The sequence below is a fragment of the Podarcis pityusensis genome (assembly GCF_964106645.2).
Source record: "Podarcis pityusensis genome assembly, chromosome: 13".
In the NCBI taxonomy this organism is placed as follows: Eukaryota; Metazoa; Chordata; class Lepidosauria; order Squamata; family Lacertidae; genus Podarcis; species Podarcis pityusensis.
Window position 1 is genome coordinate 11,499,393 of NC_138038.1, and position 27,036 is coordinate 11,526,428.

The 27,036-nt window shown below is 44.0% G+C and overlaps 2 protein-coding genes and 1 long non-coding RNA gene across 7 annotated transcripts in view; 2 read left to right on the plus strand and 1 right to left on the minus strand.

Moving 5' to 3' along the window:
• Positions 1-11,172, plus strand: part of KCNH6 (potassium voltage-gated channel subfamily H member 6) — a 137,489-nt gene extending 126,317 nt beyond the window's left edge. For all 5 annotated transcript variants that reach the window (XM_080976523.1, XM_080976527.1, XM_080976525.1 and 2 more), the window contains 4 exons: positions 1,825-2,112; positions 5,360-5,540; positions 7,570-7,759; positions 9,224-11,172. In XM_080976523.1, the coding sequence (XP_080832649.1) occupies positions 1,825-2,112; positions 5,360-5,540; positions 7,570-7,759; positions 9,224-9,508 (944 nt within the window). In that variant the 3' untranslated portion in view covers positions 9,509-11,172. The remainder of the gene's footprint in view (positions 1-1,824; positions 2,113-5,359; positions 5,541-7,569; positions 7,760-9,223) is intronic.
• On the minus strand, positions 9,557-13,298 carry LOC308460623. The gene is made up of 2 exons (XR_013978652.1): positions 12,926-13,298; positions 9,557-10,889 (listed from the first exon to the last, which is right to left on the minus strand). It is a non-coding gene; the product is annotated as an uncharacterized lncRNA (long non-coding RNA).
• Positions 13,299-13,382: 84 nt separating this feature from the next.
• DCAF7 (DDB1 and CUL4 associated factor 7) lies at positions 13,383-23,441 on the plus strand. Its single transcript, XM_080976988.1, has 7 exons — positions 13,383-13,649; positions 16,074-16,232; positions 17,392-17,503; positions 19,855-19,973; positions 20,649-20,858; positions 21,994-22,111; positions 23,013-23,441. The coding sequence occupies exons 1-7, from the start codon at positions 13,512-13,514 to the stop codon at positions 23,183-23,185; spliced, it is 1,029 nt and encodes a 342-aa protein (XP_080833114.1). The 5' UTR covers positions 13,383-13,511; the 3' UTR covers positions 23,186-23,441.
• The last annotated feature ends 3,595 nt before the right edge of the window (positions 23,442-27,036 follow it).

The following is a 27,036-nucleotide window of genomic DNA, read 5'->3' on the forward strand; positions in this document are numbered from 1 at the left end:
GGAGTATTTGGTAGCGTGGGAAGGAGAACCGGAGTCAGAAAACACTTGGGTAATGGCAGAAGATATCAATGACGAGGTATTGATAGAAACGTTCCATCAAAGGTTCCCAAGGAAACCTCAGCCTGTGGAGAGGTTCCGGAGGGAATACTTTGGGACCACCGATGAGGAGGAGGAGTTGGAAGGATTCTCGGAATCGGAAGGGGAAGGGGAGATGGACTCTGAGGAGGAGGAGTACTTCGAGACCAGGAACCGCAACAGGTGGAGAGAAGTGTTCGGGACATCGGAAGATGAAGGAAGTTCATTCCGGGGTTTTGCCTCCTCACCGCCCGTAGAGGAGGGGGCGAGAGGGGATGAAGGGGGCCCTGGAGGGGAGGTGGATGTCAGGGAACTGCCATCGGAAGGAAGGGAAGTGAAAGGGCTCACACAGGTTGGGAGAGACTCAGCAGCTGAAGAGGGAACCAGTAGGGGGAGAGGAGCTGGGCTGAGGGAAAGGGAGCTGGAGGGATGGCTCAGAGACACTTCCAGCGAAAACAGTGGGGAGGTTTCAGGACCTCCTGTAGGGACACCCACTCCTCGCCGGAAACTGTCACGCAGAGAGTCCAGAAGACGTGTTTCCGTTAAGGAGCTTTTATGTTGGAAGCGATTCCGAAAGCAACCACTGTCGGAATCTGCCAGCGACTGACGGAGCCATGTTTAAGGGGCTCCGTTACAGACAGAGGTTTGCAAACTTGACCAAACTCTGAGGGACTAGGATTTTACACACAAGCAGCTCATCGTCCCATCACAGTGCCCATCACAGCAATTCTCTCCACAGGCCTTGTGAGGTTGGGTTTTTTTTAAAAAATGTGATGGTTAGAGGAGGAGAAAGTCAGGGAGGGGGAGAAATTTAGGAGCCAGGCAAAAATGTTCCTTTTTAACCAGGCCTTTTGTTGATCTGATTGACATCCTATGCCCTTTTAGAATGTGGGTCTTTCTTGGAGGGGAGGGATGTTACTGGGCTGTTGTTTTTATTTTGATTATATATATTATGGGTTTTATGTTGATCTTTTCTGCGAACCGCCCTGACACTTCTGGGTATAGGGCAGTATATAAATTCACTAAATAATCATAATAACTCAGTTCAGCACACAGGTAAAGCCAAACCTATCAAATTTGCACCCGCTGAAACAACGTGCAAAGAGAAACACAGCTACCTTTCAAAATTCACATTTACCCTTGTGACCCTGTGGTTCAACCAAACAGTATTTACCAAAAAAATGCATACATTAGGTTGAAGTGTGCATGAAAATAAAGATATTGGCGAAAATAACATACAGTGGTACCTCGGGTTACATACGCTTCAGGTTATAGACTCCGCTAACCCAGAAATAGTACCTCAGGTTAAGAACTTTGCTTCTGGATGAGAACAGAAATCGTGCTCCAGCAGCACGTCAGCAGCAGGAGACTCCATTAGCTAAAGTGGTGCTTCAGGTTAAGAACAGTTTCAGGTTAAGTACAGACCTCCGGAATGAATTAAGTGCTTAACCTGAGGTACCACTGTACACAGATGCATTATATTAGGGGAAATCGCTTACAGAAATGTGCACTTTAGTCAAAGCTGTCCCGTTAGGAGAAATTAGCACTAAAGCGCTAATGGATTTTCATGAGGTGTTCTTCTTTTTTTTTTTTTTGCTGCAAAAAGTGGAGAACTGTATTTAATATAGGGGAAGTGAGGAAGTGGACTTGACGTGAGCATTTTGTTGCTGTATAGATTCTGCAAGCGGCTAGGTCACAGCCATTGGCTCCCCATATTAAGCTTACCCGCATTCTTTGCTGCCTCTGCAGACTCGGATAACTTGGACGCAGGCATCTCAGATCCTGAGCAGTACCACGCGTACTCGGAGCTCACACAGTTGCAGCGTCCGCACAGCAAGGACCATTGGGATGATATGTGTAGCACTACGACACCCTGCTCCCAGACCAGTGAAGAGGAGGCCAAGATGCCTAGCCCCACGAAGAACGAATCTTTCACAAACGGTGAAAAGGCCAAATACGCCCCAGCTGTGGTAAACCTGGTCCCTGATGCCATTGACGTTGACAAACTGGTGACTGATGACAGCCTGTCCTATGCAGGTACGGGTAACTGGGGGCTCCGGTTGGGTAAATTATAGTAAGATAATCTGCTTGGCCTGAATTACATGATTATCTGATAGTCTGCCTCAAAAGTCCTGCCCTGTTTGTTTGGCCGCTGCGGGAATGGATATGGGATTGTGCCAGCAGGGCACGGTGCCACAGAGGATTACCGTTGTACCGCTGAGTGTTAATTAGACATTCCTGCTGCTTTCCATCTGTGAGAGGCTGATGAAATATAATTTTAGGCTCAAAAACATTAAGCTTAAGAGAAGGGTTAAGGAGCTTACAGATTCACTGATAGGCCCGAAATCCTGGAAATTGTAATTTACGGTGCCCTCTGACGATGTGGCTCGATGGTCATTGCCCTACAGCAGTGGTTCTCAAAGGGAGAGGGCAGCTAATGTGGCAGGAAGATTCAAGGGCAATCAAAGAAACATTTAAACATTTCAGTGTAGTAAAGGTAAAGGACCCCTAGACGGTTAAGTCCAGTCAAAGGCAACTATGGGGTGCGGTGCTCATCTCACTTCAGCCGGCGTTTGTCCGCACACAGCTTTCCGGGTCATGTGGCCAGCATGACTCAACCGCTTCTGGCGCAACAGGACACTGTGACGGAAACCAGAGCATACAGAAATGTCATTTACCTTCCCACTGCAGCGGTACCTATTTATCTACTTGCACTGGTGTGCTTTTGAACTGCTAGGTTGGCAGGAGATGGGACAGAGCAACAGGAGCTCACCCTGCCACGCGGATTCAAACCGACGACCTTCTGATCAGCAAGCCCAAGAGGCTCAGAGGTTTAGACCACAGCGCCACCCACTTTCCTAGTGCAGTTAGGATATACAACCATAAACAGTATCCATGGCTCTTTTCATTGGCTATTCTACAGTTCTCCACGACACAGTGTTGTGAACAGGGACTTTCAACTCGTGACAAATATGAAAGATCAGAAAAGAGAAAGGCTTCTTTGAGTTGATGAGATGAGAGTTTGTTTGTTTCAAACTAGACCTAATATAAATGAGATTACCAGGCAAAAGCAAGCTCACACCTCATTTATCATTATATTTCAGGAATGATTCATGTTCTTATGTAGCTGCCTTTGGATGTCCAGTGGTTATATTATAAAGTAGTTGTGTTCTGTGTTCTAAATCAAGCACTGCTAGGAGTTGTTCCATTTTGTTTTCCGATATGTTTCTTATCAATTAAAAAAAAAGTGGTGTGGTGTGAGCAAATTTTTATTCTGGAAGCGTAACCTAGAGAAGAAAGTTTGAGAAAGGCTGCCCTCTGCTTCAACATTCCTAAAACCTGCAAAGGAAGAGTTTTGGAGCTCAACCACCAAAGGAGAGTGTGGGCATGTGGAGGCAGAGTTCTTGATGAGCGCAGTAGGGGAGACAACCTTGTGTGGCTGATGTAATCTGAGCCTATGTATGTGGACTTCTCATTTAAGTCCCTCTGAGTTTAATGGGATTTATGATCCCGCGACGGGGTGAGCTCCCATTATTCGGTCCCTGCTCCTGCCAACCTAGCAGTTCGAAAGCACGTCAAAGTGCAAGTAGATAAATAGGTACCGCTCCGGCGGGAAGGTAAATGGCGTTTCCGTGCACTGCTCTGGTTCGCCAGAAGCGGCTTAGTCATGCTGGCCACATGACCCAGAAGCTGTACGCCGGCTCCCTCAGCCAATAAAGCAAGATGAGCACCGCAACCCCAGAGTCGGTCACGACTGGACCTAACGGTCAGGGGTACGTTTACCTTTACCTTTACCTAAATACACATAGGTCTTAAACTACTCTCTGAAAAGGAAATTAATTCAATTACACGATTCCTCTTTTGGAGGCAGTGGGGCAGGTAAGTCATTTTAGACACTGGGCTTAATGGTGTCAGGCAGGAGTCAGCAAACTTTTTCAGCAGGGGGCTGGTCCCCTGTCCCTCAGACCTTGTGGGGGGCTGGACTACATTTTGAGGAGGGGGGGGAGGAACGAATTCCTATGCCCCACAGATAACCCAGAGATGCATTTTAAATAAAAGGACACATTCTACTCATGTGAAAACACGCTGATTCCCGGACCATCCACAGGCCAGATTTAGAAGGCGATTGGGCCGGCCCCGGCCCTCAGGCCTTAGTTTGCCTACCCATAGTCTCAGGGAATCACCCCTTTTAGATGGCCATGTATATTGCCTCAGCTGGAAAGCGCACAATTCACATTTCTCTTCTTCCTCACTCATTGCTCTTTCATGCTTTCCAACTGTTTCTATTGCTTCTTCAAACCTGATTTATTAATTTTTTTAAAGAATATGTGCAATTCTGCATTTTACTTGCTTCAATCATAGCACCGTCACGACTGCAGGAATAAAATGGCGTTTGCTTCTTAGGCCAAACACACTAACTTGGGAATAAGTTCCATTGGTCTATTTTTAAAGTAAAAATATTTGTTTAGTGTGATTGTGCCATCTCAGATGCTGGTGTGAGACCTGCTTACCACTGTTTCCATCATCACTGTTGTCTGGGCAGTCATTCCCACTTTGACCCCGACTGTTACCTTCACTAAATAATAATAATAATAATAACAATAACAATAATAATAATAATAATAATAATAATATTTATTATTTATACCCCGCCCATCTGGCTGAGTTTCCCCAGCCACTCTGGGCGGCTCCCAATCAAGTATTAAAAACAATACAGCGTTAAATATTAAAAACTGCCTACAGATGTCTTTTAAAGATAGGATAGCTACTTATTTCCTTCACATCTGAAGGGAGGGTGTTCCACAGGGAGGGTGCCACTACCGAGAAGGCCCTCTGTCTGGTTCCCTGTAACCTCACTTCTCACAATGAGGGAACCGCTGGACCTCAGTGTCTGGGCAGAACGATGGGGGTGGAGACGCTCCTTCAGGTATACAGGACCGAGGCCATTTAGGGCTTTAAAGGTCAGCACCAACACTTTGAATTGTGCTCGGAAACGTACTGGGATAAATAAATATAAATTCTCTTTGCCAGGTTCATACCAATAGGACACTGTCTTGATTTTACAATAACGTTTTATAATGTGCAATGCATGGTCTTACTGCTTCCGTCTGTTTTACGGTATCTTTGTATTTTAACTTGTAAGTTGCTTTAAAAAAAAATTAAACAAATAAATTTAATAAACAGTAATAATAATTATTATCAGGTGTTATAATGGTAGTTGGCTGAAAACCCCAGCTGACTAAGACAGGCGCTTATTTCATCCATCTCCTTTTCTGTCCCTCAGCAACGCCATTGGATGTCTCCAACCTGTTCACATTCTGGGAAGACAAGAGGCCTAATTCCCTTACGGAGCCTCTCCAGCACATGTCATTGGTTCACAGCCCTTTGGACATGCCTCCCAACTCTGATGACAGACCGCGGCAGATTGAATCCAAGCTGGAGTGCCTGCAGGCACAGCTTGGCAGGTAAACGCCATTGCTTGGAGGTTCCAATAGGGCATGAATTCTATGAAGAACCCCAAGTTGCAGGAACTTAAATAAAACTGCAAGGTAGATGGTGTGTTCCAACCTCCTATCTAAAACCAATTACAGTCATACCTCTGGTTACAGACGCTTCAGGTTGCGCATTTTTGGGTTATTGATGCGCTGAAACCCGGAAGTACCAGAACGGGTTACTTCCGGGTTTCGGCGCTCGCGCAGACGCAGCACTCCGGGTTGCGAACGTGCCTCCCGCACAGATCACATTCGCAACCCGAGTGTCCACTGTACCACAGTGTTCATGAGACCAGGGCCCTGCAGGATCTGATTTCTTTCTGCAGGGCCTGTAAGACAGAGTTGTTCCGCCTGGCCTTTGGCTTGGAGCCAATTTGATTTCCTCCCCCTCTTTCTTTTTTCTTTTCCTTTCTCCTGCTGCGGCGAGACTACATTTTAACATTTAATGTTTCAATATTTTAATGTTGTATTTTAATTTTGTTTTTAAGTTGTATTCATTCAACTTATTTTTATTATTGCTTGTTAGCCGCCCTGAGCCTGGTCTTGGCTGGGGAGGGCGGGGTATAAATAAAAATTATTATTATTATATTATTATTATTATTACCTGTTCCTAAAGCATCCGTGATACAGTCACCTGTACTCAGAGATCTACACTGATTGCCAATCTTCTAGCGGGCCACGTTCAAAGTGTTAGTACATAAAGCCCAGCTTGGGTCCAGGTGCAACAGACTACTCATTCTACATTTTTAAGAACTTGATCATTTAGTGTGGCAGTGCCTCCTGCACTTTGGAACTTCCTGCCTATTGAGATCAAGCAAGCACTTTCATTGCACTCTGTTCAGCACGTTGTAAAAACATTAATCTCTTTTAGTCTTTTAACTTTTGTGTATTTTAAAGTAGGGTTGTGAATTTTTCTAGATTTTACCATTTTTTCTTTTGAGTTTTATTTTTATTTATTTTATTTTTTACAATCAAGCAGTACAGTGGTACCTCTACTTACATTCACCTCTGGATATGTATCCTTCGGGATATGTTTGTGGCAAACCCAGAAGTATTTTTCCAGGTTTTGCTGTGCGCCATGCGCAGAAGCCGCACCTCCGGATACACACATCTTGGGATCCAACCGGAGCTCCGGAATGGATCCTGTGCACAACCGGAGGTGCCACTGTATATAAATTATATCAAATGAATAAAATTTACTTTTTCTTGCAAACTTCAAAGGCAGGGACGTTTCCTTAGATATCTTACTCTGTTTCTGAGTCACTTATTCTGAATCGCAGTCATGGCTTCCCCCAGAAGGTCCTGGGAAGTATAGTTTGTTAGCTATATATAGCACATGAGTTTGTGAACTGCAGCTGCGAGGGGTTTTCGAATCAGGGAAGTGCACTTTGCTGCTTCAGAATAATAATAATAATATAATAATAATTTATTATTTATACCCCGCCCATCTGCCTGAGTTTCCCCAGCCACTCTGGGCGGCTTCCAACCAAGTGTTAAAAACTATACAGCATTAAATATTAAAAACTTCCCTAAACAGGGCTGCCTTCAGATGTCTTTTAAAAAGAAGATAGCTGAATATTTCCTTCACATCTGAAGGGATGGCATTCCACAGGGTGGGCGCCACTACCGAGAAGGCCCTCTGTCTGGTTCCCTGTAACCTCACTTCTTGCAATGAGGGAACCGCCAGAAGGCCCTCGGTGCTGGATCTCAGAAAGGCTACAAGTTTCTGGCACCCATGTTATATGCTACTCATCCAAGCTGACTCTACTTATATGGACAGTATGTGGCCCAAGTTACTGGATGAACCCGCTTCTGGTAATCTGAAATAAAACCCTTTTTTTAAAAAATAGCCCTCGGTGTGGCACAGATTCACCCTGCTGGTTATGTCAGGGACTAACACCTTGCTCAAACTAGACTTAGGCAGTCTTTGGGATAGTCTCACACACACCTTCCTCGCTCGCTCAGTGTGCTTCAGGCTAAAATGTCATGATCTCTCTTGTAGGCTGGAGTCCAGGATGTCTTCTGACCTGAACCTCATCCTGCAGCTGCTGCAGCGACAGCTGTCTCAAGTGCCACCTGCATATAGCACTATCTCGCCATCCTCCCACAACCTGGCTTTGTATAGCATGAGCATGAGGAGCACAGAACCTGAAACTCCACTAGGAGAAGAGGAACTGACTCCCACAAAGGAGGTGAGTTGCAGGTATCAAAGTCCTTCATTTGCAGTGAGGCTGGTGAGAGAAAGCGCCTGGCTTCAAAGCCAGGCCGGAAAAGTACAGTGGTACCTCAGGTTACAGGCGCTTCAGGTTACAGACGCTTCAGGTTACAGACTCCGCTAACCCAGAAAGAGTACCTCGGGTTAAGAACTTTGCTTCAGGATGAAAACAGAAATCGCGCAGCAGTGGGAGGCCCCATTAGCTAAAGTGGTACCTCAGGTTAAGAACGGTTTTAGGTTAAGAACGGACCTCCAGAACGAATTAAGTACGTAACCAGAGGTACCTCTGTATTTGGGGGTACATCACGGGGGATGGAAGGACCAAGCTAGTACAGCAATGTGCATGGAACTAAGGGACTACATCAGGGGTCGGCAAACTATGGCTCGGGGTCCGGATGCGGCCCACCAGGCTCGTAAATCCGGCCCGTGGACCCTGCCGCCCGCTTGGTCAGTCCCCAAGCTAAACCAGTACAGCACAGAGGCCTCGGCATGTGGGGACTGACTTCTGCGGTGCTAGCACAGCTTTGGATTAGCTGGAGGAAGCCACAAGGTCTGAGGGACAGTGGACCAGCCCCCCCCCCCCGAAAAAGTTTGTGGACCCCTGGACTACATATACTGCAGCAAAGAACTTTAAATTCCGTAGGGGGGTGGGACTTGTGGGAAAGTAGGTGTGTGTGTTCAGTTATCTAAAGAAAACAGAGACAAATGTTGTACTGTGCTCTTCAAAATATACCCCTTGCTGTGTAAACAAGGAGATCTGATAGACTAGTGAAAGTTTTGTATTGAACTTGCCTCCTTGTTACTAAGCAATTAGTGTTTCTTGTGTATCGTGCTTCTATGCGTATTTCTGCAGTCAAGAGTAAGGGTGGAAAGATCTGTCAGTTTCGGTTCTCAGAGTTTCTCATTTTTCCAGTCTTAAATTCAGATTACCACATTTCTGCGGCAATTTGCGAAACCCCCCCCCCCCCAATAATTGTCATGGAAATTCTTAAGCATTTCAGTGCAAATGTCTCTCATTTTTGTATGCAGTTTTTTAAGTAATGTACACATTTTGCAAGCAGTATCTCCTAATACATTTTGTACATAATTCTCACAAATATATGCATTTTAAGGCACATTTTCCTCTAATATATGCATTTCTGTTGAAACCAGATGGGAAAACTGCATTGGAATAAGTTGGATGAGTGTGAACGATATATTTTGGTTCTCATATTGTTTTGGAAAGTCAGTGTTTGATAAATTTGTCTCTAAATGTGAACTGAATCCACTTTCTCCCCCCTTCCCAAGCCACTCATGAGGCGTGTAACCCCCCCCCCCTTTTTTTCCCCAACTGCAACTTGAAATTCTCATATTCCTACAGGGGGACTTTGAGCAAACCCAAACACATGCCACTAGCTGGTGAAGGAGTTTTAACCTTGTTCCCTTTCCCCTCCCTCACCAGACTCCGAGCGACTCAGAAATCGAGAAGCTGCAGCTGAAATCCAGGGACTCGTTGTCAAGTGGTGTACACCTGACTGTGGCTTCTGACGAGACCATGACAATCAGCTCTGAGCAAGAGCATTGCTCACAGACCCTGCCAAACCTAGAGCCTCACCGGAGGGCACCGGGCAACCAGGGACTTTTCCAAGGATCCCGTTTCCCTTCCCTTCCTGAGCACCTTGAGGCACCTTCCGAGCACTTGGACATTCAGAGACACCTCTCTGACCCTTTGCTTCCTGGGAGTTAGGAATCCAGTTGAGCCCAAAGCCAAGTCAAGAGGACCCTGAACTGAGAAGTTGCTTTAGCTGTTTTTAATTGTTGCACTTGGAGGACAGTACTCATGGCTCAAGGTGATGAGACTTGTTGCCATTCCCTGTCCTCTCTGAAACGGGGGCAGTTTAATAGTGGGTTGGCTTCCAAGGTGATTGATTTCAGAAATGGTACTCCATAGAGTAGACTTCAGGTGCGTATTTCTCTTACCCCACCCGACTCCAAGAAGAATGGCTGGTTGACTTTTTCCTCCACATCCCCAGTCTTGCATCTGTTAACTGTTGGGGTCTGCCTCTGTCAGTGTTTGAATGGTAACTAGTATGGCGGGACATTGGAGCACTTCCATAATGTAATAAAGTAATAATAGGAAATTTTGTCTGGAGGAAGACGAGAAGACTGCTAAGAACTTAACCTTCTCTTGGGTTGTAGGAGACCAAGAATGATTGTCTCTTTCTTTGATACTTACAACTCGTGTCTGAAGATTCTAGTCATTGTGCAGGAGGGCCCTGTGAAGTAAGGAAGGAAGAGTAAAACGATGCTGCAACTTTGTACATGGGAATATAACGAACCATTTAATGATCTGCCCTAGTGCATATTGAGGGCAACTTCATATATTACATTTTTCTTGCATGGACATAAATCTCTGTTGAGAAAAAAGAGAGAGTGTACACCTTGACAGATGAAGTGCAGGATAAAAGGGGAAAATGTGTAACACAATTTCATACGGGGCTGCCAACAAGATTTTGGGCTTGCTGTTTGTACTCAGGCTCGCTTCTGAAGGACGCAGTCCCTGGCCTTCTGACAGCCCCTCTGAGCCCTGCCCCAAATTCTACAGCGAACCCCAACATATTAATATGTTGTCTGTAGCCCTGATTGTATTTGTTTACTCAGAGCTATGTTTTGCAGAGTCTGGTGGGGCTTACTCCCAGAAAAGCATGCATACAACTGCATCTTCATTGTATGAAATGAGCTGGTAAAGTCAGGTGTAGAATCCCTAGCGCAACGCAACAAACACATTTGGGTCTGTGTTAACGGGGTGAATTGTCTCATGTGTTGCCTACCAATTTGTAAGGGAGGGCTGAGTGACACTATTCTAACAAACTGGGGTGGAGGGAACCTGTTCTGAAAATATATTTCCCAGACTTTTGCAACATTCCAGATTTACCTGGCTTTGGAAAACATTCCAGGAACAGCCAGTTTTGTGGTTAGCACATCAACTTAGCGTAAAAGGTTATTCTGGACAGTACCTTGCCGTTCTTTGCGTGAGCCACTATGCAAAATGCAGGTATGTGCAAGTGAGCTGTTATTTTTTTTTGTACAGATCTGCAAGGCTGGTTTAAGCACCACTTCAGAAAAGCCTGGAAAGAAGGAAACAAACCAAACAGATCACTTTTTGTATGTGTGTATTCGCCTTTCCCAATTGAATCCCCATACCATAGCATTGCATAGAATCATTGTAACTGACCCCTCAAACCCACCTCATTTTCACCCCTCAATTAGATGCTGCAATGGCCCTAGGCCACCTATCCAAAATAACATATTAATCTCCCAGTGAGAGTAGCAGGAAAAAAAATAATAACTGTGAGCATTTTCTTTTTTTTTCTCAGGAGTGTTAGTGTACACTTTGTTAATAAAGATTATTTTGACACCTACTCTGGCCTGATGGCTCCCTACGTCTGGGCTCTGTGGGTGGGGGCAAACACTGAGAAGAGTTGTTTTTTCTTAAGAGAAGGGGAAGACCAAAGTAGAATCATGTCCTGTAGGTTCCTGCTGAAATCCTGTAGTTTTTCACACCACAAACGTCCCAGGGTGGTGGTTTTGTCTCATTTTTCTTGTGCTCCAGTATAAATCCACCACTGATGCGCTGTTATTGCATCAGTGACATGCTGAAGAACACAACCATTAAAAGCCCTCATTAGTGGAGCATGATGCTTCTGCAAGTGGTGGGCTTTGGTTCAGACAATTTAAATATAGTGGTACCTTGGTTTTCAAACGTAATCCATTCCGGAAGACCGTTCCAAGTTCTGAAATGTTTGAAAACCAAAAACTGAATGCGGAAAACTCAATACAGAAGCTGTGTGGCATGTTCGACTTCTGGGGCATGTTCGAAAACCGAAGCATTTACAGCATTCGAAAACCAAAATGTTCATCAATGGAGACGTTCAAAAACCGAGGTACCACTGTAGTTTTACTTTTATTGTGAATATCAGGAAGGAATGCTTCTGTGGAAAGCTTTATTTACCTTCAAGGCCCATATAAAAATGAGCTTCCTGAAAAAGAGATCCACCAACAGCCATTACCCAAACTAAATCCTGTCTGGCAATGTTATCCATTTTACTACCAAAGCTCTGCCAAATTAAGCATTTCAGTCTTACGCAGCAGATCAGGATCCACTTCATTCCAGTCAAAGGATGTCAATGGTGTTTATAACAGAAATGGTGTTTATAACAGAAAGCTTTATAATTTTTTCTGCAGGATTTTAAAGCACTGTTAACCATTAAGGCTGAAACTATGGCTGTGTGATGATGATGATGATGATGATATTAATAATAGTTTATAATGTATACCCCGCCCATCTGGCTGGGTTTCCCCAGCCACTCTGGGCAGCTCCCAATAGGATATTAAAAACACAATAAAACAACATGATAAAACATGTTTGGAGGTGGGGTACAGTATCTGAGTGGGGGGAAGGGCTATAAGTTTTATTGCAGTAGTGCTGGGAAAGGGGGTGATTAACATTTTCCAGATGGACCATTTTTATGGATTCACAGCTATTTCTTTCAGAAGTGGAAAGCAGAGATCCCATAGGTGGGAAAGCAGATGGAGAGAAATCTCCCTGCAAGGTAAAGGCTGCAATCAGCTATTCAATACTCTTCCTAAACTAAGGTTATCAGATGTCCCCGTTTCCCGGGGACAGTCCCTGGATTTACAAATCAGTCCCCATACAAAATCCACTGAAGTTGAAAAGTGTCCCTGGATTAATTTTAAAATATCTGGTAACTTTATCCTCAACAGCATTTCACATTAAAAAGAAAAAATCAACCAAGAGACTAAATAATACTACTGAACTATACTTCTCAGCCCCAGATCCTACTTCTAACTTGCAAAATTAATAGTGGGCCGCATTTCAGTGCTGTCATAAATCACTCCTAGCCTCAGTTTGCAATGTGGGGACAAGGGCTGTTGCAACATTGCAGTGCTATTGTTAAGACTCTTTTCTCAGTCACAGCCGCCTAAACTGCAGTATGCGGACAATGAACTGCATTCGTATTTACATATGCAAAGCACTTTTTTTTAAAAAAAAAACATATTTAAAAACCAAGAGAATTCTCAAATAAAAATCAATTTTCCACAAGAAACGAGGCATTACTTAGAGACAGCATTGAATTTCCACCTTTGAGGCTACTTTTCGTTTTTGCCGGATAGGCTCCTGCTGAATCACAGGTTTACAAAACTCCTAGATTCTACATTTCCTCCGTTTCTTCATATGGGCAGCTGGGGAAACAAAAACGACGCCGAAACCCGCAAGCTCCTATTCCAGACACCCGAGATGCGACTCTACATTTCCACGTCTACTGCTTTCCTCCCGATCTGGCTGCTGCTAAACCGTCCCCTCGCACAGGCTGAAATTTTTGCCGGAGAGGCGGGCTTAGGAAAAGAGCGACACCTCTCCTCGCTAATGGCCATCTTTCATCGTGGCCAGTACGGGGCGGGGAAAGAAATCTCATTGGGCCGCTGGGCTTGGAAGGGAGGAGGGTGTTTGAGCGAGCCGACGCTTACGGGAAGCCAATGAGGAGCGGGCAGCCGGCGGAGTGGCGTCGCGAGCAGCCAACGAGAGCCCGGAGTTTGAATCGACCCCCGATGGAGGAGCGGGGTGGGGGCGGCTTCGCCGTAGTCGTTTGTGTGAGGTGAAGAACGACGGTCGGCGGGGGGAGGTCGCTGGTTGCCGTGAGGGGCTGACGGAGCGAGCCTCGCCCGCCATGTCGCTGCACGGGAAGCGCAAGGAGATCTACAAGTACGAGGCGCCATGGACCGTCTACGCCATGAACTGGAGCGTCAGGCCCGACAAGCGCTTCAGGCTGGCGCTCGGCAGCTTCGTGGAGGAATACAACAACAAGGTGGGCGGGTGAGCGGGGTCCGAGGAGGCCTCGTCAGCCCTGGGGTGGTCGGGGGTTCGGGGCCGCCTCGGGCCTTCGCGCCTCAGTCGGACCCCGGCGGCCCTTCCCTGCTCCGCCGCAGGCTTGCGAAGAGGCCAAGAGCCGCCTGGGGCAGTTGCCCGCACCCCCTCGGCAAGGGTCTTGCTTCGAGGGGCGCCGGGCCTCCCTCGCAGGCTTGGCCGCGCTCTCCGTTGCCAAGCGCCGGCTGAGGTAACTCATGAGGGGGTTTGGTTGTCCCCCGAAGGCGTTGCGCGGTGGAGCAGCACCTGCGCGCCTTCTGCTTCACCTGCAGATGTTTCGAGGAAGGTATAGGGCGTCCTTGGGGTCCCCGAAGGTATTGGGGTTGGGGTCCCTTCCGACTCTGTTCTTCTAGGGCAGGCAAACTCGGCCCTCCAGATGTTTTGAGACTACAACTCCCATCATCCCTAGCTAACAGGACCAGTGGTCAGGGATGATGGGAATTGTAGTCTCAAAACTGTAGCTCAAGAGCACAGAACCCTGGAACAGGCATAGGCAAACTTGGCGCTCCAGATGTTTTGGGACTACAACTCCCACCATCCCTAGCTAACAGGATCAGTGGTCAGGGATGATGGGAATTGTAGTCCCAAAACTGTAGCTCAAGAGCACAGAACCCTAGAACAGGCATAGGCAAACTTGGCGCTCCAGATGTTTTGGGACTACAACTCCCACCATCCCTAGCTAACAGGACCAGTGGTCAGGGATGATGGGAATTGTAGTCCCAAAACAGCTGGAGGGCCGAGTTTGCCCATGCCTGTTCTGGGGTTCTGTGTTCTTGAGCTACAGTCCCCTCCCCCCCCCCATCCCTGACTACTGGCCATGCTGGCTAAAGAGAGTGAATGTTGCACCCCAGCAGCATCAAGGGACTACAAGGTTCATAAATATAATTCATAGGAGAGTTGGAAAGGGAACCTGAGGGTCATCTAGTCCTACCCCTGCATTGCAGCAATTTGCAGCTGCCCCATGGGGGGATCAAACCTGCGGCCTCGGTGCACACACTAACCAGCTGTGAAAGGCTTTGAGACCTTGGTGTCATCATCAGCACCGCACTCTAACCCACTGTGAAAGGCTTGGTGTAGGGACTTTTGACCATGTGGGGAGGTGGGAGAATTGGGGGCGGGAAAGAGAATAGGTTAGGCCACCTGCATCTCAATACAGTCATACCTTCGGGTTGAGCCTTTTCAGGTTGCGCTCCTCGGTGACCCAGAAGTAACAGAACATGTTTCTTCTGGGTTTCGCCGCATGCGCAGATGCTCAAAATGACGTCACGTGCATGCGCAGAAGTGGCAGATCGTGACACGCGCAGATGCGGGTTGCATTCGCTTCAGGATGCGAACGGGGCTCCGGAACGGATCCTGTTCGCATCCAGAGGTACCACTTTAGTTGGCTATTTTACTTTTGCCCTCTGGGAGAAAAAAATCCAAGGCAGGCATGGACACTTCCAAATTATTGCTGTTTATTGAAATGGGGGCGGGCTTTATCTTGCCCAAGGCAACTCAAAGCAACTTACCCCCCCCCCCCAAAAAAAACCAGACCAAAAAAACAGCAACAACCCTTTCCACAGAGATACATTAAAACCAAGGGGGGAATTAATACGTTTAAAACATCCCAACCCCTTCTTACAGTTAAAGGCGAAAGGCTTGGTTATAGAGCAAAGCTTTTGCCTGACACCTAAAGATACAGTGGTGCCTCGCAAGACGAAAATAATCCGTTCCGCGAGTCTCTTCGTCTAGCTGTTTTTTCGTCTTGCAAAGCAACCCTATTAGCGGCTTAGCGCTATTAGCGGTTTAGCGGCTATTAAAGGCTTAGCGGCTAAAAGGCTATTAGCGGCTTAGCGGCTTAGAAAAAGGGGGGGGAAGCGAAAAAAATCGCAAGACTCGCAAGACATTTTTGTCTTGCAAAGCAAGCCCATAGGAAAATTCGTCTTGCGAAGCGCATCGAAAAACGGAAAACCCTTTCGTCTAGCGGGTTTTTCGTCTTGCGGGGCACCACTGTAGGTAATGAATATGCCAGGGAGAGCATTCCACAAGCGGGGAGCCACTGCAGAAAAGGCCTGTTCTCATGTTTCCACCCTTTCGGCCGCTCATGGAGGAGGCACACAAAGAAGGGCCTCAGATGATGACCGTAGGTTCCCTGTAGGAACCTACAAGGCGAAGTGGTCCTTGAGGTATTGTAGCAGAGTATGAAGGGTTGGGCATCTGTGGCCCTCCAGATATTTCTGAACTGCAACTCCGAATCATCCTTGACCATGCAGGCTGGGGCTGATGAGACTTGTAGTCTAATAACTTCTAGAGGCCATTAGTTCTCTACCCTGAGCTTAATGTTATAGTTTGGTTGATAACTTGCTTGAAATATTTTTGCTTATAGGTCCAACTTGTTGGGTTGGATGAGGAAAGCTCTGAGTTCATTTGCCGGAATACCTTTGATCACCCATATCCTACTACCAAGCTCATGTGGATCCCAGATACCAAAGGGGTATATCCAGACCTTTTGGCAACAAGTGGTGACTACTTGCGTGTCTGGAGAGTAAGTTGACTTGTTTTTATAAGGTGTTTTCCTGGGGCTAGGATAACCAGTGGGCCCTGAGAATGTTGTGTGAGTAGTCTGACCAACTGCTATAAGTAGTAGACAAACATAGTACTTGGTCTGCTTTATTCTATTCGTAAATGTTTATTAATAACTTCTAAATTCAGTGTTCTACAACTGGAGCTGCAGTCTACTCTAATGTGTTATGTAGATGGGCAGAAAATAAATTGGGATCTAGTGGTAAATTGCTGGGTGATTTGCTGTAGATTGGCAAAAGTGTCTGACTCAGTTGTTTTAAAAATAGCAAAACCCATGAGGCTTTCTCTCTTCTCTTTGCCCTATCCTACCCCAGACCTAAATTAGACTGCTGGAATTAAGAAAACTGAGGAGGGAAGCCTTATTGTAGTATTTTATGTGAAAAGATTGTAAGCTCATTTCTGGTATTACAAACAAATTCATGGGAATATACTTGAAGACAGACTATTGCTTAATTCTAAATTTATATCTGCCCCCTGGCTACAGTTTTTCACCTACCTGTCATTGGTGAACTTTGCTGTTACTAAAAACAACAACACCCAAAGTAGATTCCACAAGCTTAGTCTTCCCACTCCTTGTGTATGGAAAATGAAAAATAAAGCTCCATATCACACAGTTATAGAGTTGGAAGGAACCTCTATTCCTGCTGACTTAATTCTAATTGACAATCATGATAACACATCTGTTGGTTTCCTTGACCTTGAAAACATGACGTTTGACATTGTTCTTGTTATGTTTGCCATGTTTTATGAGATATAGAACTTTAAAACGATGCCATATGATCTTGCATTGCCAGTGTGTTGCATGAGTTATAAATTGTCCCAACAATGAAAATTTTTGCATATAGCTGTGGTATTTATCACACTTAGAAGGAATGGGAGCTGACTGTAGTTCAGAACAAAACAGTAACTAGGCTTCCCTTTTAGGTTTAATGTTCTGTAGCCAAGAAGTAGGGTCTTGGTCAAACCTAATTTGATTTACACGTGTCTTAACAAAAATAATAGAATCCATGATTTGAACATAATGCAGAACCTATTTAAATCACAATGATTAGCTGCACTGTCTCTTCTCTTGCACTTTTGCTGCAGTGGAATGATGACCAATATTTGTAATTTTTTTGAAGGTGGGTGAAACAGAGACCAGGCTAGAGTGTTTGCTGAACAACAACAAGAATTCTGATTTCTGTGCTCCATTGACATCCTTTGATTGGAATGAAGTGGATCCTTATCTGCTGGGTAAGACTGAAATGCTTAATTTGGCAGAGCTTTGGTAGTAAAATGGATAACATTGCCAGACAGGATTTAGTTTGGGTAATGGCTGTTGGTGGATCTCTTTTTCAGGAAGCTCATTTTTATATGGGCCTTGAAGGTAAATAAAGCTTTCCACAGAAGCATTCCTTCCTGATATAAGTGTTTTTAATCTAACGAAGATAGCTTGGGATCACGGTATATGCCAAAGTTTTTGAAAGGCTGTTGTCGGGTTAAAGTCTACATCAGATAAGTTTTAATATTAGTTGAATTGGCCAGGAATTGTCTTTGCTATTGTGCAGATGATCTAAGCTGTGGTACATTTATAATCCAAAAGACTAGGAGCATTCACCTGTTAGGCTTTCTATATGAACTATGTTGTCCAAGAGACAAGTTTCTGTGTTGGCTTACCTTGTGTTTAATGGCTATCCCATACTTCCCTAAAGAGCCTTTTCAGTGGTGTTGCTCCAGTTGTCGAATGCGCTGTCCAGAGAAGCTCACTTAGTACCTGTTCAGTGGTCTCTTCACCACCAAAAAAATATTCTCCCAAAATTTTTAGAAAGTGTTCTAGCATTCTTTGAATCTATTACACAGCTGTTATCCCTGGGTGATTTTATTCATATTATACTGTTTTATGGGCTTAACCTTTATAGTAAGCTACACAGGGAATTTCAGTTATTGGGCAGTATAATTAGTAAATTTAATAAATGCACTTCCCGGTTCCATAAAGAGTTGGGCAGAGCACTCAAAACCCTCAGTTCACTGTACTGGAAGGGATTTGGGGCAAGTGGTTGTGTGTCTCCCCCATCCCACTGGCCCAACCCTTTCCAGCACCCACAGCCTCTGTTGGCAAAGGAACACCATTGCAAAGGAGTGCTGCAATATGCCTTTGTCAAAATGGCTGGTGGAAGCTATCATTGGCAGTATTTCCACTGGAGGGAACTCCCGGGGTGGGGTCTATACACAGGTAACACTGGATCTCAAGCTGGCCCTGCTGCTGGCATGTGACAGCAGTGAGCCCAATCCAGGCCTCTTTACTGTACCAGTCAGAGAGCTGGTACAGTGATGGGGCATTTTTTTCTCCTCCCCCATTGAGATACTCATTGAAATAAAAAAACAACAACATTGTATAGGTGGCAGCTTTCTTTTTTACTTCCATAATGGTTTGATTTCATAGCTTAAGTGGTGAAGACCTCTTACTATTTAACCTTTCATGAATTGCAGCAGCCCAGCCCAGCCCAGCCCCCAACAATCTCAGTTTAGGAGAAAATACCCCTTGCTTGTTGTCACTATAACCACAGTTAAATCTGCTGCATCTCTTAGCTGTATTTTTCATCTCCCCCCACCATCCATTTTTAATGTAAGTTTTGACTATCCTGGAGTCTAGAGTAAAAGTACAATTATTCACTTTGGTAAATTTTGCTCATGTTGAATTTACATATTGTTATAATAGACCATACAGTCGTACCTTGGAAGTCGAATGGAATCCGTTCCGGAAACTAAAACACAGATTCTGATTGGCTGCAGGAAGCTCCTGCAGCCAATCGGAAGCCCCATCAGACGTTTGGCTTCCAAAAATAGTTCACAAACTGGAACCGTGTCCCAAGCTTTCTGGGGAAATATTTAATTTCCAATTTAAACACTGGATGATTTGAGTTTAAAACATATTTCTTAATTAACACTTGAAAAATGACTGAAGATTACACCTGTATCTTAAAAGGGAATACATTAACTATATCAAACATCCAGTTACCGTATTTTTCGCCCTATAGGACGCACTTTTTCCCCTCCAAAAATGAAGGGGAAATGTGTGTGCGTCCTATGGGGTGAATGCAGGCTTCAGGAAGCTCTGCGCAACCCTCGGGAGACCGGCGCGACTTCTCTCCAGGCTTCAGCAGAGCTGCCTGCGGTCCCGGGCTTCGCGCAGCTCTGCGCAGCCCTGCCTGCATTCCGAAGCCTGGGGCGCGCTGAAGAGTGCGCCCGGGCTTCGCGCAGCTCTCTGCAAGCCTGGGGAAACTGGCGCGACTTCCCGCCGGGCTCCCTAGGCTTGCGGATAGCAGGCTGTTCTCGGGGCTGGGGTCGGGGGAAGCTCGGGCTTCCCCCGCGCCAGGGGGGAAATAATTTTTTTTTCTTTATTTCCCCCCCCCCCAAAAAAAAACCTAGGTGCGTCCTATGGGGCGAAAAATACGGTAGTTTGCTTTGTGTATAAAAGGAGAATGGAGAAGGCAAGTCATCTTTTAGGTCAAGCATTATGAATAGCATAAGGTGTTGTGTATTGGTGTTTATTCATTGCACCAAAGAAGAGTTATTAACAGTGGTGTTTTTCCTCCCCACCCCAGGTACCTCTAGTATTGACACAACTTGCACTATCTGGGGTTTGGAGACTGGCCAGGTCTTGGGAAGAGTGAATTTGGTGTCAGGCCATGTCAAGACCCAGTTGATTGCCCATGATAAAGAGGTGATGGTGCACTTTTTCTCTTGGTTTCTCCATTGTGGGATTTCAGATTTGTGTAATTAGTAAAAATTTGTTCCAGTCTATAAAATGGGAATAGTGACTTACCTGGCAAGTGAGTGTATTTGTGTCTGTGTGTATGCTATTAGTTCTCCAGAACCAAATTCTTCTTTTTTCCTCAGAGTACAGTGGTACCTCGAGTTACAAATGCTTCAGGTTACAAACTCCACTAACCTGGAAGAGTTACTTCGAGTTGAGTACTTTGCCCCAGGATGAGAACAGAAATCGTATGCCGGCGGCACAGCGGCAGCAGGAGGCCCCATTAGTGAAAGCACACCTCTAGTTAAGAACAGTTTCAGGTTAAGAACGGACCTCCAGAACGAATTAAGTTTGTAACTAGAGGTACCACTGTAATTCAGCTGTTCAAGGGGATGTATACAAAAAAATTTAGTATTTTGCATAAGTAGACAAAGCTCACTCACGGGGAGGGGGTGGCAGTGCCCTAGCTTCTGATTGTGTTCTCAGTCCCTTTTTTATCTACTTTTAGGGATTTCTGTGACATGGCTGCTGTACATCTGGGTTTGCATGATAAAACTGTGTTCGGTGTGAAGCAAAAGTTTTGGTATTGGAGGCAATATCATTGTATTTTGTCATTTTCCTCTACCTTTGGTCTATGAGCAGGTCTATGATATTGCATTCAGCCGTGCAGGAGGTGGGAGAGACATGTTTGCTTCTGTTGGTGCTGATGGCTCTGTGAGAATGTTTGATCTGCGGCACCTGGAACATAGTACAATTATATATGAGGATCCTCAACACCATCCTTTGCTTCGCCTTTGCTGGAATAAACAGGACCCGAATTATCTTGCAACAATGGCAATGGATGGCATGGAGGTGAGCCAGTGTTCTGTAAGGGTGGCCAGTACACTTCTTGGAATTGCACGTGGATGGTATTGAGACTCAACACTACTTAGACTCTTGGTCTTGATAGGCACGTTTTCTGGATACCTGTATAAAGCCATGGGACATTTTTGTTTCTGGGATTCCTTGCAGCCTTGGCACACAGTAGCATGGAGGAAGCAGTCAGGCACGTGTCCTTATGTTAAAAAGGAGATAGAAGCCATACTGATGCTGGTAGCTACCATGAACAACTTGAGTCTAGAAGAAGTAATGACCCCATGTAGACATGTCAGTATGAGATATCCTGCTCTTGGCCACACAATTCTTTTGTGGGGTGGACAGGCTGACTTAGCTAAAGTAATGGGGCATAGTGTCCTGGGCAGGTACTTCAGAAACAGGAGTCTGTATTGGAAATAGCTTTTGTGTTAGTTTCTCAATTTTTTAAAATTTATAATATGTGAACTGGACATAACAATACATAAAATGCTGATTGATCTCAGTTCCCCTTTGTAACATGTGGCTCATCAGGCACTACTGCGCATGCTCTCTCTATATATAATATTAAGTTTCACTACTAGAGGAGTATAAAAACACTGTATTCATTTGCAATGAAAAGGGTATACAGTGGTACCTCGCAAGACGAATGCCTTGCAAGATGGAAAACTCGCAAAATGAAAGGGTTTTTGGTTTTTTGAGTTGCTTCGCAAGACGATTTTCCCTATGGGCTTGCTTCGCAAGACGGAAACGTCTTGCAAGTTTGTTTCCTTTTTCTTAAAACCGTTAATACAGTTGCGACTTGAGTTTGAGGAGCAACTCATAGCACGCGGTGTGGTAGCCTTTTTTGAGGTTTTTGAAGACTTTGGTGATTTTTGAAGCTTTTCCAAAACTTTTCCGACACCGTGCTTCGCAAGACGAAAAAACCGCAAGACGAAAAAACTCGCGGCACGAATTAATTTGGTCTTGCGAGGCACCACTGTACTTACTTGAGGAGATAGGGGTACAGCATATATGTATTGTGCTCTGAAGATAGTATAGTAGGTAATGAAATACCATTCATAAAACGTCTTTGTGGCTTCATCAGAGGTAGTATAAAACTTCACTATTCTTTGTATTTGTTTTCTCCACTAAGGTGGTGATTTTAGATGTCAGAGTTCCTTGTACACCTGTTGCCAGACTGAACAACCACAGAGCATGTGTCAATGGCATTGCTTGGGCACCACACTCTTCTTGTCATATCTGCACAGCTGGTAAGGATGAATGATTCTTGTAACCTCTTCTTTTCATATGGGTGTTTCAAGTTCCCTTTAAAGTATGTGTATGAACTTAAAATAGTAATCCGCTTTGTTTGCTATAGCTGGTTTAACTATTATTATTTCTCTGTTCACCCATAATGGTTGCCGTTTGTGCTCTTCTCTAATTCAGAGTATCTTGTTAGTATACTTTGTATACTTAGTAAGCTAGTATACTTACAGCTACTTTTTATGAATAATTTTCGTGAAAACTTTGTATACTTAGTAAGCTAGCATACTTACAGCTACTTTTTATGAATAATAGTCCATTATACTCAGGCTTACCTCAAGTTATGGGAGCTTTAAAGCAACCCTAAAATGTAAGTGGTAGAAACGAAAGATTATGAAGCAAGTTAATTCACTTGCTTTCATTTAATTAAAAAAACCAAAACCATATTGGGTACCAGCCATACGTTGCATATGTTTACAAATGTGGAAGGAGTGGTGGATATGAGACTTCTTGCTCTGAATTTGATCTACTAATGAACATAAATCCTTATGCAGCAAAAAGATTAGCAAATTTCTAGGTTTTGAAACATTTCCATAAGGAAAGGTGTAAGAATTTTTGGGTTTAAAAAAAACCCTTTTTGATTACTTTCCCTTAGCAGTTCAGTCTTACTGTCCATTGCAAGAATTAACAAATATTATTAGATAACAGATGATCTGCATTTGAGAAACTATGATATATGTAAAACGTGTCAGGAATCAAAACCCAATCATAGATAAAAGTCAAATTATACTGCTTAAACTTTTGTTTATGTGGTTTTGTGTCCATTTCATTCCTGAGTACATGGACCACTGAATAATTGTGCGAAAGGTGGTTTCTTTTACCTCTGATTCTACATTTCATCTTTGTCAGCGGATGACCATCAAGCACTTATCTGGGATATCCAGCAAATGCCTCGTGCCATTGAGGATCCAATCTTGGCCTACACAGCAGAAGGCGAAATCAACAATGTACAGTGGGCATCAACTCAGCCGGACTGGATAGCAATCTGTTACAACAACTGCCTGGAAATCTTGAGAGTGTAAAAACTGAGGAAAAAAATGGAACTGGATGGTGGTCTTTGCTCTCCTATAAATTTTTAAGAACAAAACTCCATCTAGAAAGTGCCACTGGCTATTCTAGGAAAACTCAGAACTGGCATTGATGGGTAAATGTTGCTGTCGTCTCCCTCTTTCCCCACCCCCACTCCCACCCTGTGACTTAAATGCAGGGATATGCTGAGCCTTTCAGACCCTCTGGGAATTTATTATTACTTTCAATTAAAGTTATGTATATATGTCAGCCATTTGTGTTGAGTATTTGTATTGAATGAGTAATGACACCAACTGGCAGAATGACACCCTAGCAGAAATAATATGTTGCTGCTGCAGATGCCTAAAAACTGTTCAGAGTTATAGTAATGGGATGTGAAATTAACTTTCTGTTAAGTAATTTTTCACACATATCTTCTCTACCCCTTCCCCCGCCCATGGCAAGTCAAATTTCTCTTGATACTAGTGCTGAATCTTGTAAGTTCTCTGCAACTAAAAGTCCATTACTATTAAAAATGTTCTTCAACTATAAGGGAGCAGGAGCAGTCGCAAAGCCTAGCTGGCTCTTGCAGAAACTTCCTGAAGCGAAGCTTTAACTTTGTGAACTGCTGGTTATTAGATTTGTTTCTCTCTCTCTCTCCTCTGTATGACAAAGGCCTCTAAAATAAAACTGTATACAGTGTTGTTGCCAACATAGCATCTAGTTGGATAAGTACAGTTCCTAGCTTTGCACTGTGGTTGTTGCCTGCCCCTCACAAAAATGTAAGGACTTCAGCCACAGGTGATCTTACTCGACTCCAAGAGGCAACAAGCATTTTCCTAAGAGTACGGTTGCTTCCCACCTTCTAAGAGCAGCTTTTATCCTAGCACTATCCAGAAAAATGCAAAAATCCTTCTTAAGGTAATGTGGAAAACGTGATGTTTCAGGAGCAGTGACAGGATATAGCTGGCTCTTGCAGAAACTTTCTGGAGTGAAGCTTTAACTTGTATATGATGTTAATATGGGATGGCATTGTTTTTCTTGGAACATTACTATGACCAGACATGTGTAATTCATTATGAAATACACAAGCTTCTCTTACATAGCTATGGTGGGATGTTGCCTCTTATTCCCATATCAAGGCACACTGAGGCTTATGGTAGGTCTTCTCTGACACATTAAAAAAGAATGTATTTGTGATGGTTTCCACCCCCTTCTCAGAAGCTCTTGTAGGCTGGCCAAGCTGGCTCCTGCAGAATTCAGAGGGGAGCCCCCAAATGGTGTATCAAACCATTTTTCCACAGTTACATGAGGCACTGGAGGAGGGGAAGTGTGTTGAGAAGACTTTCAGATGTTAACCACCAGTGATGTACATAATGAAATGTGACAAACCTATTGGTTATTTGTTTTATAGTACTTGAGTACATTAGTGGGGAAATGTGGTAACTGGTGTGTAAATGTCTTTGTTTCAACAGTACTGGTTGTTATTGCCCGAAGACGAACATGAAGTATGAGAGAGAATTAAATGCCTGACTTTCTCATCTTTTCTCCTCTTCCCTCCCTCAGCCAACTTAACTAGCTAGTACATAGAAAGTAGATTCTTGTGGTGGTGGTTTTTTTAGTCCCGTGGAAATCAAGGGACTAGATTAAATCCAAATGTTAATTTTAATCTGTTAATAGGAGTTGGACAGTACTGGTTAAAGGCACTTGACCATGGGCTGCGTAGCACTGGTCCTAAGGCACTTCAAACATGGGCACATGGGAGACTTAAGGATGTGCTCAGTAAAAAAACAGGTCTGTAATTCACTAGCAGAGTGGTGCTGGGAGGGGCTGGGTTATTGGTTATGTGATGGAGTATGAACTCGTGGTATCTGTTTTTTGAAAGGAACAAAGATGTTTTTAGTGTACAGAATATGAATATGAGCTGATTTTTTTTACTAATCAATACTAAACGGTAAGATGTTAGCTTATGTACTGTACTCCCCAGTGTGATTTCCGAAAGATGTCAACTTTGTAGCATGACTGTATAAAGTTCCAGACTCATTTTTGCTTTCTTTTGTTCTTTTCAAATAAGCAATAGCACTGACTCTACTTGTGTTAATCTTTTTCTTTCTCCCACCCCACTCTTAGAGTGTTACATATATATATATTCTTACCCAGTGTTATTGGGGAAAGTTGTTACTGAACTAGACTTAATCTTACCTTATGTGGCGGACAATAGTTAACTTGTTGCAATATTCCCAGTTGATTTTTATGGAGAAATTATAATGAGATGGACTTATCTTGATCTGTGAACACCTGCTTTCTGGAATTATATTAAACACTGTAAAAATGTAAGACAGTTTTTTAAAAGGTTTGAAGTAGAATGCTGGAATTTTAAAGATACTGATCTTCCTTTCTCTGTATACTTTTGTTTGTTCCATTCCTAGTTTTTGTGTGTATTCTGCCTTTCTTACGTTTTAATAAAATGGAACATTTCTAAAATGCATGGTGATGTAAGGGGGAAGGCATGAATAAGACCCAGACAGTTCTTTTTATCTTGTTAAACATTCACTTAACAAGAGAACAGTCTTAAAAATGTATTTTTCCATGGTTCCAGAAGTATGAAAGAGTGCCACTTATAAAATAATCCATCATACAAGTCTATAAATGAAAGTGGCCAGAAGCTTTTATTTTGGGGGAAGAAAATCTAGCCTTACAAATGAATGCTAATGTGCAGGAATTGCATTTTCTGTTCCTGTCTTGCAACGACACATTGCTAAACAAGAAAGAGGCTTATAAAGGTTGTTTATGGTGTGACCCCCAGTAGAAGCCATTCTGAACTTTCCGTCAACTTGAAATGCTGATGTAGAAAGGAGCAGGATCTTTTGCATTGTTAAAAACTTTTTAAAACACACCAGAAAGGTACTAGTAAGTTTATTATCATTCAGGTAGTATACAGTATTACATCTCTTGCACACCCAAAAGAAGTCCTACAGCAATTTACAGTACCTTAAAAGGCAAAGACACAATATGCAATGGGAAGTTCATTAAAACAATACAAAAACAGAGGTAAAAAATGGTAATAATAATAAAAAAGACACACATGAAATATCCACCAGCTTCCAGCATGAGGATGAGCAAATGATCTGGAGAATAAAGGCTTTGCTGTCACTGAAAAGATGGCAAAGTTGGTAACATGAAAACATTCCATAAATCAGTTAACTGATGCATCTTAAAATAACAACCTGTTCTACAAGAGTCTTATAAAAGCTAAATGCTTTTGAAGAAATGTATAATAGGAGTTTACCTATTTAGGAATAAGACTTACTGAATTCAATAGGGCTGACGCTGAATTGGTGCGGTTAGGATTGCAAGGTAACTAGTTCTACCAAATAGATTAATTATTATTATTATTAGTCGTCGCTGGGTCTTGCCCAAGGCAACCCAAAAAACTCACAAACCAAACAGCAAACTGATTGCATTTGTATGGGGTGTGGAGGCCTCAATATGAATTTTATTGGTGGTGAAGGGAGCTGCTCCTTCAAATATGTACTGATCTTCACTGGCTTAGCGGGCCCCCCTAGATCAAGTAAAACAATAGAAATTGACCAATCACATCGGTTCTGCCCTCCCCCCAACAAAAGCCCTGTCCCCTCCAACCAAGTCCTGCCCTCCCCACCCCCAACAAAAATCCTGGCTATGCTGATCTTGTAGGAGTTCACGAGGATAAATGCCCCTTTCGAGACTTGGGACCAGGCTGCCCACGTGCGTTTGGGAGGGTGAAAGAGGAGGTGGGTGGGGCGCAAAGGAAATAGCCTGATTGGCCGAGATCTTCCTCCTATTGCCCGCTTCTCTCGTTACAATTGACAGTTGCGGCAGAGGC

Bases quoted from the DNA above. Each gene is read 5' to 3' on its own strand.
- DCAF7 (XM_080976988.1), top strand. From the start codon at position 13,512: ATGTCGCTGCACGGGAAGCGCAAGGAGATCTACAAGTACGAGGCGCCA. The intron at 13,650-16,073 runs GTGGGCGGGTGA...TTTTGCTTATAG, and splicing joins TGGAGGAATACAACAACAAG to GTCCAACTTGTTGGGTTGGA. The intron at 16,233-17,391 runs GTAAGTTGACTT...ATTTTTTTGAAG, and splicing joins ACTACTTGCGTGTCTGGAGA to GTGGGTGAAACAGAGACCAG.